The 14,494-nt window shown below is 48.9% G+C and overlaps 2 protein-coding genes across 3 annotated transcripts in view; one reads left to right on the forward strand and one right to left on the reverse strand.

Annotated features, from left to right (window-relative positions):
• The window catches only part of SCAPER (S-phase cyclin A associated protein in the ER), a 77,727-nt gene extending 72,097 nt beyond the window's left edge, over nucleotides 1-5,630 (reverse strand). The window contains exons 1-2 of one of the 2 annotated variants that reach the window (XM_083371492.1): nucleotides 5,504-5,623; nucleotides 4,426-4,486 (exon numbers count right to left, since the gene is read on the reverse strand). Coding sequence is in view for 1 of the 2 variants with exons in the window: in XM_083371491.1 (XP_083227617.1) it covers nucleotides 5,504-5,559 (56 nt within the window). In the remaining variant the exon portion in view is untranslated. Of the gene's footprint in view, nucleotides 1-4,425; nucleotides 4,487-5,503 lie in introns of both variants that reach the window. The other variant, XM_083371491.1, reaches the window with a different exon arrangement.
• Nucleotides 5,631-7,033: 1,403 nt separating this feature from the next.
• RCN2 (reticulocalbin 2) lies at nucleotides 7,034-12,785 on the forward strand. The gene is made up of 7 exons (XM_083371270.1): nucleotides 7,034-7,211; nucleotides 8,118-8,223; nucleotides 9,501-9,697; nucleotides 9,893-10,006; nucleotides 11,232-11,328; nucleotides 11,479-11,621; nucleotides 12,474-12,785. The coding sequence occupies exons 1-7, from the start codon at nucleotides 7,095-7,097 to the stop codon at nucleotides 12,624-12,626; spliced, it is 927 nt and encodes a 308-aa protein (XP_083227396.1). The 5' UTR covers nucleotides 7,034-7,094; the 3' UTR covers nucleotides 12,627-12,785.
• Nucleotides 12,786-14,494: the final 1,709 nt, after the last annotated feature.

Here is a 14,494-nt window from a genome sequence, read left to right on the forward strand (position 1 = left end):
TTTTTAACAGAAATAGCACGTTCCTTTTTTCCTCTTGCACATGCAGTGGCCATTAACCTCTTTAAAATAATTTCCGCTGTATCCGAATAAAAAGCAGCCACAAAACAACATCCACCACCACCTGGTCATTTTAATGACAAAACTTCACTGCATGAATCCCACAAATAAACAACTGAATGAACATTAATGCAAATCAAAGTAGGCCATCTATACAGTCAGGACATCCAAACCATGGATGAGTTCTACAAACAATAAAGCAAAAATTGTGCCACATTTAGAAGACGCGCAATCCTACTGGTCAGATAGAAGCAATTGTAATATCTATCTATCTATCTATCTGAGATCAACCCTGACTGTTCTTTAGAAGGCCAGATCCTGAAGCTAAAACTCAAATACTTTGGCCACCTAATGAGAAGGAAGGACTACTCACTGGAGAAGAGCCTCATGCTGGGAAAAATTGAGGGCAAGGGGACGACAGACAATGAGGTGGCTGGATGGAGTCACTGAAGCAGGAGGCGTGAGCTTAAATGGACTCCAGAAGATGGTAGAGGACAGGAAGGCCTGGAGGAACGTTGTCCATGGGGTCGCAATGGGTCAGACACGACTTCGCAGCTAACAGCAACATCTATCTATCTATCTATCTATCTATCTATCTATCTATCTATCTATCTATCTATCTATCTAAATGGCCTGGAAAAGGATCCTGAAGGAGGTTGATAATTAGGCATCTTTATAAAAGGAGCAAAATAATAGGACGTGGTCCATCAATTCAATGGCCTATTCTCTGCATGGGAGTTTTAAATGCCAAAGGAACTGTCTACTTAAGTCTACTTTAAGCTCTTCCAAAGTTGGAGATAGCTAGCCAGCCTTAGACAAGGAAGCTGGCTACTCAAGCGTCCATCTCTAGGGCGGACAGTCTGATCTAGTGGTTGTCCCAAACCCAGTAATGCTAACAACATCTACTCGTAACCCTTCACCAGAAGCACACTTTGCAGAAACCTAACAGTAACTGCAGTTTCTACTAGCGTGATCTCCTCTGACACAAAATTCTCGAGACTAAAAGCACAAACCCACGGGGAAAGCTGTCATTCTAACAAGGAGAGGAAAAATACACCTTTCCCTTTGATCCCTTCTGCTTCTTGGCAAAGAACCAGGTGGGGCCTGGGAATAGATTCCACAACAGATGGATCTCGAAGCCACATTATGCCAAAGATTGCCTTGTATTTATTTTTCTAGTTAATGGTGGAATAACATAAATTTGCCATTGTTTTCATTCCAGATGAGTTTAAAAAATATTTTCCTTTCCAGCAGAGTAGGATTTTAGAAGAAAACTTTCAATGCATAGGGAGAGGTGAATGTCCTGTCATTTTTACCACTGAGTACATTATTTGACTTCTGTGCAGAAATGACATTGGGAATTTAATTTTTAACTCATGGAAAAAGCACTTTACTACAATGGTGGCAGGCACACAATATCCTTAACGATATTCTGAGTGGAATGATGATGATGATAACTTTATTGTCACTTTGAATGTACACCAATCGGCATACATCAAAATGAAATTTCATTGCATACAGCTCTCAAAGGGTCACCACCTCCGATATACACTCCTTGTTCGGGGTCCGCTCAAATTTCACGTTGTCCATTTTAGTCTCTAGGGAGTGAACGATGGCAAACAGGACAGATGGAAATGGGGCTCCATGTGGATTAGCCCTCAAGTTAGCTTGTATTCTGACAACCTTGCCTTCTTTCCTTTTTCTGATCCTGACTCTTCCACCTTTTCCTTAAAGAGGCCTTGCTTCTTTTCGCCCCTGGAGCATGCTGCTGCCGCCGCCACCAACTCCTCCAAAAGCCTCTCTCTCTTCCTCTGGGCCTGCTGACAGCCTCATCCAGTTCCTTCGCTCCATAAGCTCCAGGTCCTCTCCTCCTCTGCCTCCTCTGGAAACAGCCCTGATTTGCAATACAATCCATCACTGGGCCAGCAGTCAGATCTTGCTGCTGGTAGAACAAATTCAAACAGCGCCAACGACTTTTAACGGTCTCACCAACAGTTCCAAAACAACTAGAAACTTGCCAGGCCAGCAAAGATTGTCGGTCGTATGTTACCTTAGTTCCACCATGTTGCTCAAACACGTTAAAATCTTCCTGATCATGTGGCCTATAGCCCTTACTATCCCTCCCAAAACTATTCGCCTTCAAGAGCCAATGCAGCCGCAGCCATTCCAGGCACCGCCATCTTAGAACATCCTCTTTTCAATTATATTAATTTTGCTTTTATTTTGCCATTTCAATGACTTTAGGCCTCAGTCGGATTTTCCATTCTACAAACGGAATTTACCTTATTCTAGACCCAGCGTTTGTTTATTCCAGAATTTTGTAGTAATAGAATACAGCAAGCCGGTACATTGTTGAGACTGAATTTTATTTACATTGTGAAAAAAAACCTCTATTAAAACGTAACAATCTATAACTGTTCTATATTAGTATGAGAAAAATTTTCAAAACTCTTAACTGCAACAAAAGGAGGCTTTGCAATAACAAATCTATGTACGAGTGGCTGATTTGTTTGGGGTTACCACCGTTTCCTTTCCACCTTCCAAAACCTAAGTTTGCTTAACTTTGCTCTTTGTTGGTGCCAAAACAAAACCAAATGCTGCCTTCAGCCAATTCACGTTTGTTTATTTACTTCCATATATGTTTCTACTGCTGTGGCAACCAAGTTGTAATGCTACCCTTTGTTTCCCTTTAGCTCAGAAGCTCTCTCTGCTGGAAGTATCTTTTCCACCTCACCTCCAATCAGATGACAAGATGACATACAATGTCAGAGAAGATTATTTTAAATTCAAGGGCCACGAGACTTCAAGCCTTTTAAAACCAGATAGACTAAGAGCCAAAAACATGAACGTTGGACAAGCAATCGCCAATTTTGAGGGCATATCAAGAAGTTGTGTAGACTAGGCTAAAAAGCAGAATTGAATGGAAGCGGCCCAGCCTAGCACCAAGACGACTGCAAAGCGGGCATCGAGCATATCATTTGAGCAAGGGCATTCCAGATCCCTCACCACTAGAAAAACACATTTAGGTCTTAGGAAAGTATACAGCACAACCCAGTTTACAGTCTGTGGCGTCTCTGGAGATCTCCGAGGACCAAGGAGTGTGCAATTCAACCCTGACCTCTGGATTTTTTTCTTTTATCGGGGTTTAAACTCTGCACTGGAGGAGAAGGACCTTTGCGTAAAAAAGGCAGGCCGAAAAGGAGGCCCAAATAGCTTGCAAGAGGGAAGAACAAGGACTGAAGTGTGGCCAACGTCTTCAGGGTGCAGAGTGCTTCATGCTTTGCTTTCTTCTGATAATTTCTCCTTCAGTCAAAGAGGACTAAACCACGGATGAGATCAATACCACTGTACAGGTAGTCCTCAATTTACAACTGTTCGGTTAGTGACTGTTCCAAAGTTTATAAAGGCACTGGGAAAAGTGACTTAGGACCGTTTTTCCACACTTACGACCATTGCAAGCATCCTCAGGGTCACCTGATCAAAATTCAGATGCTTTGGCAACTGAGTCATACTTATGACTGTTGCTGGGTTCTGGCGTTACGTGACCCCCTTTTGCAGCCTTTCAACAAGCAAAGTTAAGGGGGGGGAGCCGGATTCACTTCACAACCATGTAATGCCCTGTAAACCGCCCTGAGTCCTTCGGGAAAGGGCGGTATATAAATCTAATAAAATCTAAATCTAAATCATGTTACTAAGTGTAACAACTGAACTGATTTGCTTAACGACCATGGCAAAAAAGGTCGTAAAATGGGGCAAAAACTCACAACTGTCTTGTTTAGCGACAGAAATGTGGTCATTAAGTCAAGGACTACCTGTACAGTGATTCTCTTAACGACTGTGGCAAGACAGGTCGTAAAATGGGGCAAAACTCATTGAGCAACTGTCTTGCTTAGGAGTAGAAATTTTGTGCCCTGTCGTGGTCATTGGTCAAGGAGTACCTGTAGGGCAGGCTTCCCAGTCAATCAAGGTTTCAAAACGCTTCTGGTTCCCTAGAGCAGATTTTAAAAAGAAATGACCTTCTAGGAATGCCCTCCCCCCAATGTCCTCCCAACTACCAGGTGAGGCACAGCCATAGAGAGAGACAGCCATGCGGGGACGTTACGTGGGAGAGCTGTGGAAGATGGCAGAAGGCTGGGGAAAGGGACCAGCAGCTGTGGCCAAAAGCATGCAAGGAGCCGGGGAGAAGCTGGAAAGTGGGGCGGGGGCGGCAGAGCAAGGCTGGCTAAAGGGGGAGAGCGCCGTGCAGCGGGATGGCCGATCCTGCCCCAGTGATGCCACCACAAGAAGCGGACAGACTTTCAGAGTGCGGCTACACCAATGTCCGTTGTTGTTTTTTTTTAGGAGAAAAAGGAGAAGCGCTCTTCGTACCATGCCGGGTAAAGTTATGTCCGTTATTGGGACTTTTTAGTCCTGATAAACTGTGCAGCCACTTTGGGGGGAAAAGAAAAGAAAACATTACACAGGGTGAAAACTTTCAGCAGTTAAGACACACCTCCCTCGGGGCAGAGCCGGTCCCGTGCCGAGTTTGGGAAGCAGCGACTCGGGGTGGAGGAGGATAAATGCGATTCCTTGAGCAAAGAGGCCTTTTGGCCATCGGGACTCATCAACCGGACCTCAAGCTGTTGAATTTCCAGGCTTACCACCCTTGACCAAGGCTTAAAAGATAGCCGTTTCTGAAGGTTTATAGTATTCCCTGGTCAACTGGATCCTGCTCCCGACATCCCCACAATTTTTAATTGCTCAAAACTTGCCTTCCATTCCGCTTTAGGAGGAAACGTCACTGTGAAAGTCCCAAAGGCGCTTTTTCAGGAGGCAACTGGACTGCCTTGTTCTTCTTTGAAGACGTTTCGCTTCTCCTCCAAGGAGCTTCTTCAGCTCGGACAGCTCCATTCCCCACCCTCCAGTCAGAGCCGAAGAAGCTTCTTGGAGGAGAAGCGAAACGTCTTCAAAGAAGAACAAGGGAGTCCGGTTGCCTCCTGAAAAAGCACCTTTGGGACAACCAGGACCTGGAGGACGGAGAATCTCCACAGTCATTGTGAAAGGTAGCACAGGAAAATACAGGTAAACCCCCTCCCTCCCTGCAGACTCGGGCCCCTTTATGGAAAGGAGTCGATCCAAGCGACCAGGGGGCCTCCTTGCACGTCCTCCTCGGCCCCCGAGGGACCCCATTTGGGCCTGCCAGTCCCTCAGTGGGGGCATCCTGGGCTCCTGGCACCCACTTGGGCCCCTTCACACGTGCAGACGAACACGCGTGTACGGGGCCGTGCGAATGGAGCCACGTGGGGGGGGAGGGCAGGCAGGGGCTGCGAGCGAGAGGAGGGGGGGGGAGAGGGAGCCTGAGGCGGGCGCAGGAGGAAGAGGAGGAGGCCCGGCTTGGTTGCCCTGGAGAGGCGGCTGGAAGGGCAGCCGCCATCTTGCCGGCCGGGCCCGCCGCCGCCCGACTTACACTCGCCGCCGCGCAGCGCCGTTCCGCCTGCGTGCGTCCCGCCGCTGTGACGTCATATCGCCCCGCCGGTAGCCGGTGCCGCGACGAAAAAAACAACCTCTCGGAGGAGGCGGTGGCCCGGCTGGGAAAAAGCTTGCGCGACTGAGCATGCGCGGTTAGTTTCCGCGCGTGCTCGAGAGCGCCTACCGAAGCCGACGGCGCCGAGGGCTGCCCTCCCTGGCGCCGAGCCGCGCCTGCGCCTGCGCTGCCTCTCCCGAGGATGCTCAGTCGCGGACGCTGAAGCCGCCGCTTGCCCTTAGTTGTGCCCTTCTCGGGGGATGGAGAAGCCAGAAAGGCTGGAGAAGGTCAAGTGGGAGTCTGTCCGTCAAGGCTTTGGGACTTCGTTCCCCGTCAGCCCCAATCAGCATAGTCAATAGCTGGGGATTATAGGAGTGGTAGTCCAAAATTTGCACAAGACACCCCCCCCTTCTTCTCCCCCCCCCAAAAGTCATCCCTGCTTGATGAGTTTGATAGGAAATTAAAATTCAGCCCGGTGGACGCAGCGCTGGTCTGGAGAAAGAAAGATGTTTCGAAACAGGGATTCTTAACAACTTCGAGATGGGTGGACTTCAACTCCCAGAATTCCCCAGTCAGCACCTACTGACTGAGGAATCCTGGGAGTTGGCCTGCACATTTTAAGCCAGTGTTTCCCAACCTAGGAACTTGAAGATGCGTGGACTTCAACTCCCAGAATTCCCCAGCCAGCATAGCTGGCTGGGGAATTCTGGGAGTTGAAGTCCACGCATCTTCAAGTTCCTAAGGTTGGGAAACGCTGTTTTAAGCGGCCAAGGTTGGGGAGGAAAAAACCAAGCTAAAATCAAATGCAGTATAATTGGGCTGGACCTGCACCCGGAATCTGCTCCTTGCAAAAAAAAGGGGGCGATTGCAAGAAGGGAGGACCAGATTCCGCCCCCCCTCAGTGCAGGGGGTGCAGGAGTCCCCCAGGACCAGCAGGAGGGACCCCAAGAAAACCCACCACCCACTGGGATGCAGGGCAGTCAAGGCGATGGGGTGGCGGACGCTCCTAAGGCAGCGTTTCCCAACCTTAGGAACTTGAAGATGCGTGGACTTCAACTCCCAGAATTCCCCAGCCAGCATAGCTGGCTGGGGAATTCTGGGAGTTGAAGTCCACGCATCTTCAAGTTCCTAAGGTTGGGAAAGGCTGCCCTAAGGCTCCTGCACCCTCTACTCGGGGGGGGGGCTCATTCTACTTCTTGCAGCCGCTCCTTTTTGCAATTGCAATCCCCCCCTCCCCCCGGGCTCTGAAACCCACCCAGCCCCCGGCATGCAAAGCACCCAGGGCGCCGGAGGTGGGTGGGGGGCGCTTCCAGGGCTCCTGCACCCCCTCCTCCCTACAGGGAGACCCCCCAGGGCCGCCCCCGCGCGGCCGGGCGTTGCAACGGGCGTAGCGGGGCATCTCGCGCGGAGGAGCCGCCGCGACCGTTCGGGGAGGAGACTGGGCGAACGGCCGGGGAGGCTCTGCGCCCGCCTCCCTCCCTCCCTCCCTCCCTCCTTCCCGGCCTCCTCCGTTCCGGCCTGCCCGGCTGCAGCCATGGAGCCCCCGCCGCTGCTCGGGCTGCTCGGGCTGCTTCTGCTGCTGGGCGGCCCCGGCCCCGGCCTGGGCGAGCACCGGCCCGACTACGACCGGGAGGCGCTGCTGGGCGGCCAGGTGCGGGGGGGGGGGGAGCAGGGACACCCGGGCCCATCCTCCACCGCCGGGCATGGCGGCCGCCTCGGATCAAGCCAGCTCAAGCTGCAGTTTTGGGCTGGGGGGCGGGGGAGGTTGCCAAAAGCCACTGCGTGTTATTTTTTATTTTAATCCCATTTATGTCCGTTTATTAGTATTAGTGCTAGGGCAAGGGTCGGCAACCTCGGCTCTTTTATGACTCGTGGACTTCAACTCCCAGAATTCCTGAGCCAGCCATGCTGAGGGGAAATGGAGAGGTTTCCAAACTGAGCCACGCTGGCTCAGGAATTCTGGGAGTTGAAGTCCACGAGTCATAAAAGAGTCAAGGTTGCCAATCCCCTGGCCTAGGCCGCTTTATGACTTGTGGACTTCAACTCCCAGAATTCCTGAGCCAGTTACACCGAGGGAAAAGGGAGAGGTTTCAAAGCTGAGCCATGGCTGGCTCAGGAATTCTGGGAGTTGAAGTCCACGAGTCATAAGAGCCGAGGTTGCCGACCCCTGTGCTAGGGGGACCCCTAAGCGCCACCGGCTTCTTGTGGCCTTTTTGCGGGGAGGGGGAGCTGCCCAATACTGGCGGGGGGGGGGCACAGCCTGGCTATCCTGCTAAAAAAGTGAGTGGAAAAAGGTGGAGAGAGAGAGAGAGAGAGAGAAAGGGAGGGAGGGAGAAACAAAAGGAGAGACAGGAAGAGAAAAAGAAAAAATGGGGAGATAGGAAAGAGAGGAAGAGAGAAGCAGAAAGGGAGAGACAGAAGGAAAGAGAGGGAGAGAAAGAGAAATAAGAGAGAGAGGGGAGGAGAGAGAAAGAAAAGGAGGGAGGGAGAGAAAGTTTTCCCCAAGTTAGGACTCATTTTAGTGCTGTTTTTCTCCCCCCCTCCCCCCCAAAAAAAGGATGAAGTGGAAGAACTTTCCAAACTGAGCCTGGAGGAGCGGCTGAAGCGGCTGAAAGTGATCATAAGTAGGATGGACGTGGATCTGGACGGCTTTCTCACCGAAGGTACCTCTGATGATGATCCTCTTGCTAAGCCCAGCCTCTGGCCGGTTTCTCTGGCTGGGCTTTGGGTGTCGTGTGAATGTGGCCCTGGTACAATTCGTCACCCTGATTAGTTCTAGGTTGTCTGCCGGTTTCCAGCATTTACTTCTGGGTTTCCGGCAAAAAACACCCGTTGAATATAATGGATTCATTTAACCACCACCACCACACCAAAAATGGTCACATGATGATCCGCTTAACAACCGCATAAATCTGGGCTTCATAATGGTAATTCATGAGGACTACCTGCAGCGATATAAAATTGTCAATTGTCAAGAGCTAGTTTGGTCCAGTGGTGAAGGCAGCAGGCAAGAAACTGGGAGACGGCGAGTTCTAGTCCCACTTTAAGCACGAAAGGTGGCTGGGTGACTTTGGGCCAGCCCAACCCACCTGACAGGGTTGTTGTTGTTGCAAGGAAAGTGTGTTGGATAGGTTCGCCACCTTGAGCTGTTTGTAAAAATAATAAAGGTGGGATGTAAATAAATAAATAAACAAATAAATAAATAAATAAATAAATAAATAACAAAAATAAACAAATGTGGCTGGCGGGAAGCACAGAATCCAGGATGCCGGGCAGCGGTGAAGAAATTGCATCTGGTGTCTTCGGAGTGGAAGTGGGAAGGGGTCCAAGGGTCAGGATGATGAAAGCAACATGGTATTGCAAGCCCCGCCCCTTTTCTATGCACCTTGTGGTTGCAGGCTGAGGGGGCGGGGCTTGGGGCAATTCTGCTCAATTCACCACTTGTCAATTCACCACTGCCGACTCACTACAGCAGGGGTCTTCAAACGTGGCCCTTTTATGACGTGTGGACTTCAACTCCCAGAATTCCTCAGCCAGGCGCATGCCTGGCTGAGGAATTCTGGGAGTTGAAGTCCACACGTCATAAAAGGGCCATATTTGAAGACCCCTGCACCACAGCCAACTCACATCGGACAACTTGCTGCGGGACAATTCAGTTCTATTCTTTAAGTAATTTAGAAAATAAAATTTTAAATTTTTGTCCCTCCTACGGCACCCTTTCTTCAGAGACTCCTCTTTCTTGGATATTAGTGTGATTCTTCTCCCGCGGCGAGTTGGCTGTGGCGAGTTGCCCTAGAGCCAGCTTGGGGCTCCATCCTGCAATGCCTCTTAGAAAAAAGGGGGAAGGCTTGCAGACCCCCACCCATCCTTAGGGGGTGGCCTTTGCCAAGGGGTCGAAGGTCACCCACCAAGCTAACTGGGTCGTGGGAAATCTCCCCAGCTGAGGTGAGTTCCTGGATCCAGCATTACGTCAAGAGCTACATCATTGAAGATGCCAAGCAGCAGTTCCAGCACTACGACAAAGATGGCAACGGGCGGGTCTCTTGGGAGGAGTACAATATCCAGATGTACAACCGGGTCATCGACTTCGAGGACGACACCACGCTGGACGATGTTGAAGAAGAGTCCTTCCGGCAGGTGAGGTTCCCAAAGGAACTTTAAACTTAGGGACTGCAGCCTTAGTGGGCAGGTTGGGTAAACCTCGGACCCTCCTTGGTTGAAGGTCAAGAAGCACCTTTGGGTCCGGGGTCGCTTTGGCGAGGCGGAAAGGGACACACATTCGCCTGCCACTCTTGCCTGCCACTCACGTTTTACTCACCTCCGTTTCCAAAGCTCCACTTAAAGGACAAGAAGAGATTCGAAAAGGCGGACAAGGACTGCGATTCTCACTTGGATTTTGAGGAGTTCGTTGCGTTTGAGCATCCGGAGGAGGCCGACTACATGAAGGCAAGTCTCGGGAGAGAGAACGGCTTTAAAGTAGTCCCCAGTTTTACAAATTTTGTGGGTTAATCAATATATAAAATACAAAATATGGATAGCATCCGAATTTTGATCCTATGATCTGGGGATGCTGCAAAGGTCGTAACTGCAAAACAGTCATAAGTCACATTTTTCAGTGCTGTCGTAACTAAAGAGTCGTGGCTACGTTGTTAGTGCAGATTTTAAACACTGGGAAAATTAGAGAGGGAGAGAGGGAGAGAGAGAGAGAGAGAGAGAGAGAGAGAGGGAGAGAGAGAGGGAGAGGGAGGTAGAGGTGGCCTGTAAGGCACCTTTGAGCCTTTTTTTTAAGCAAGAAGCCCAGAACTGCAATTGGAATTGAATCCTTTTTTTTTTTAGCAGGGGTGTCCCAACATTAAGACTTGTGGACTTCAACTCCCAGAATTCCGGCTGGGGAATTCTGGGGATTTGAAGTCCACAAGTCTTAAAGTTCCCAAGTTTGGAGACCCCCGATCTAGACTAGTGGGGTAGTGGAGGATGCCTGTAGGTCAGTGTTTTGAGAAAGAGGGCGATTTGCACAACACACATCCCCCGTTTAACTAAACTCTAGTTTCCAAGGTGCAATGATCTGTAAGGTAATTTGCACAATACGCAACTTGAGACTGGTTAGTTCCTAGCAGGGTTCTCCAAACCTGGCAACTTTAAGAAGAAGGAGTCTAGCTGTTCTCCAAAGCACCTGAAAGCAGGACAAGAAGCAACGGATGGAAACTAACCAAGGAGAGAAGCAACCTAGAACTAAGGAGAAACTTCCTGACAGTTAGAACAATTAACCAGTGGAACAACCTGCCTCCAGAAGTGGTGAATGCTCCAACACTGGAAGTTTTTAAGAAGAGACTGGGACAACTATTTGTCTGAAATGGTCTAGGGTTTCCTGCCTGAGCAGGGGGTTGGACTGGAAGACCTCCAAGGTCCCTTCCAACTATTATTATTATTATTATTATTATTATTATTATTATTATTATTATTATTATTATTATTATTATTATTTGTGGGCTTCATCTCAAGACTTGTGGACTTCAACCTCAACAGAGTTGGTGGGGAATTCTGGGAGCTAAAGTCCACGAGTCTTAACCTTGCCAAGTTTGAAGACCCCTGGTTGGTTGTTCTGCGTCTTGCGAGCAGAGCTGATGGGCAGGTCACTCTTAACCTTTGGGTGGTTTCTCCTTCCCACCAGGATTTCGTCATTCAGGAAGCTTTGGAAGAACATGACAAAGACGGGGATGGGTTTGTCAGCCTGGAAGAGTTCCTTGGCGATTACAGAAGAGATCCCAGTGAGTGGCGGGCCGATCCTGGTCAACCGGCCCGAGGGGGGGGGGAGGGGCAAAAGGCACCTTTTAATGGGATTTGGCTAAAGTAAGCAGGGAGTGAAATGAGGATAGGGGGTGGGGGGGGCGCTGTAAAATGGCCACCTTTCGTTTCAGCTGCCAGAGAAGATCCCGAATGGATTGTGGTGGAAGAAGACCGCTTTAAAAATGATTACGACAAGGATAAGGATGGAAAACTTAATCCCAAAGAGCTGCTAACTTGGGTGATGCCCAATAACGAAGGCCTTGCCCAAGAAGAGGTAAGACGTTTGAAGAAGGTTACAGGTCGTCCCCGACTTACAACAGTCCGTTTAGCGACCGTTCAAAGTTACAGGGGCTTAACAACCATTTTTCAGACTTAACAACCTTTGTAGCATCCCCAAATTTTTACGTGGCTAAGTGAGAAATTTGCTAAGTGAGTTTTGCCCCATTTTTACCACTTTTCTTGCCACGGTTGTTAAGTGGATCACTGCAGTTGTTAAGTTAGCAGCTTGGTTGTTAAGTGAATCTGGCTTCCCCCCCCCCCCCATTGACTTTGCTTGTCAGAAGGTCCCAAAAGAGGATCACGTGAACCCCGGGGGATGGTGCGACCGTCGTAAATACGAGTCAGTCACCAAGCATCTGAATTTTGATCATGTGACCCTGGGGATGCCGCAGCGGTCTTAAGTGTGAAAAATGGTCGTAAGTCACTTTTTTTCCAGTGCGGTTGTAACTTCGGACGGTCAGGAAAGGAACTGTTGTAAGTCAAGGACTACTCGTATAGAAAGAAAAGTGAAGAGAATGGAAAAATAAGGAGAGAAAAAAGGAAGTTGTTAAGTCGAGGATCCCCCTGTATAATGTATGCTGGCTGGGGAATTCTGGGAGTTGAAGTCCACCTGTCGTAGCTGCTAAGCCAGGGGTAGGCAACCTCGGCTCTTTTAGGACTCATGGACTTCAGCTCCCAGGATTCCTGAGTCAGCTGACTCAGGAATTCTGGGAGTTGAAGTCCATGAGTCCTAAAAGAGCCGAGGTCGCCTACCCCTGTGCTAAGCTCTTAGCCAAGCCAGTCAGCCAGAGTTATCCGTCTTGCAGCTAAGTTCCAAATTCAACCCAACTCTTAATTTATTTTCTAGGCTGTCCATCTTCTTGACGAGATGGACTTGGATGGAGACCGGAGACTTTCAACAAATGAAATTCTGAAAAATCAAGATCTGTTTCTCAACAGCGAAGCCACCGATTACGGACGACAGCTGCACGACAAAAGCTTCTACCACGAAGAGCTCTAATTTCCGAAAGAGGCTTTGCCTTCGTTTCAAAAGTGGATATTTCTCCCTGTTGTTCAGCTTTAAAAAAAAAAAAGCCAAATGGGCAGCGATTTTCCATCGCTAAAAGTTCCCCGCACATTACCAGCATTACTTGGGCAGCCTAATTTTTGAAAAAAGGAAAAGAACGGAGACCTTTAATGTTCAGATTTCCGTACTGCTTTTTGAAACCTACTTGAAGATGTCAAGATTGGACTGCAGTGTACTTCTAGTTTGGGTTAGATTTATTTTATTTTTTTCAGGAAAGGGAAAATGCAAGCATAACCGTGTTAATGGTTTTTCTATCCCATTTTGTATATTACAAAATTCAAGAGGATGAAGTGTTGGGTACGAAGTTTCTGTGCACATTCTCTTGTTCAAATGGTAGATGAATAGGGAAATATTTTCGCCTTTGGGACGTGTTCTGCTTACTTGGATTAAAATGTTCAGATGCCCCCTTTTTCCTTTTGTGCTGTTTCTTTGTCTGAATCTCTTAAAACCACATTCTATCTCACTTAGCTTCTTAAAAGGAAGCCTACTTCAAGCCCGAATATATAACGGGGAAAGAATGTAAAAATACAGCTTTTATCAAACGGCACCAAAATCAAGCAGCAGAATAGGCCATCCGTACAGGTAGCCCTGCCTTGTGCAGCGGTCGTTCAGAGTTAAGATGGTGTTAAAAAAACAAACACCCAAATACCTTTGCAACAAATCCTCACATTTATTGCCTTGTGAAGTTGTGGGTGCTCCATCACTGGAGGTTTTTAAGAAGAGACTGGACAACTGCTTGTCTGGCATGATAGAGGGTCACCTGCTTGAGCAGGGGGCTGGACTAGAAGACCTCCGAGGTCCCTTCCAGCTCTATTCTGATTGATTGATTGAAATCCTGAAAGTTGAACAGATCCTTCCTTCCTTCCTTCCTTCCTTCCTTCCTTCCTTCCTTCCTTCCTTCCTCCCTCCCTCCCTCCCTCCCTCCCTCCCTCCCTTCCTTCCTTCCTTCCTTCCCCTGCGCTCCCTTCTCCTGCCCGTCCCCACATTCTCCCCCCCTTCGCCTTCCCCTCCCTCCCTGTTACTTCTGAGGAGCACATTAAAACTCCCCAAAGCTCTGCGCTTTTTATTTTTTTATCTTTTTTTTTTGTACTTTTAACTGTACTGGTCAATTGCAAGCAAATTCTTATTAAAAGAACCTTTTTTTCATCAGTGGGTGAACAAATCCTTCTACTTCCATTTGCATACAGCTGTAGTGTGGGAAAAACAGCACACCAGCCCGGTTCCTCATTCCAGGGGATGCTGGCAGAAAAGCCCCCCCACCCCTCCACGCTGCCTCTTGGCTCCTGGCTGAATAGAGCCATTGATTTTCCTGGAATCCCCCCAGCAGAGGAGTTTCAATGGTCCGGCTGGCCTTTCCTCTCTCTAAAGACAACCTGCCTTTTTGTCCCTGGCAGGTGCAATTGACATGTTCCCTCTTCTACTCCTTTTTTTTAAGTTTTACATTTGAAATGATTTACAGCAGGGGTCCTCGCCCTCGGTAACTTTTAAGACTTGTGGACTTCAACTCCCACAATTCCTCAGCCAGCTTTGCAGTTACAAACTTTCCAGCATCCCCACGGTCATGGGATCGAAATTCAGGCCACTCGGCAACCAGCATGTATTTCCTAAGTTCCCCAGAGAGGCCTGTCGTAACTTGAAGCGGTCGTAAGCCGAGGACCACCTCTAAACCTTGCTAAGAAGACTCTTGGTGCTTGAAAATAAGCCTAAAGGGTGTTTTTTGTTTGAATCTATGACACGAAAATATTGGCACCCAGGCAACACGGATGGAGACAAACAACCCAGGCACTCAATTTCCTGACCCA

The sequence above is a fragment of the Vipera ursinii genome (genome assembly GCF_947247035.1).
Source record: "Vipera ursinii genome assembly, chromosome: 11".
NCBI classification, from domain to species: Eukaryota; Metazoa; Chordata; class Lepidosauria; order Squamata; family Viperidae; genus Vipera; species Vipera ursinii.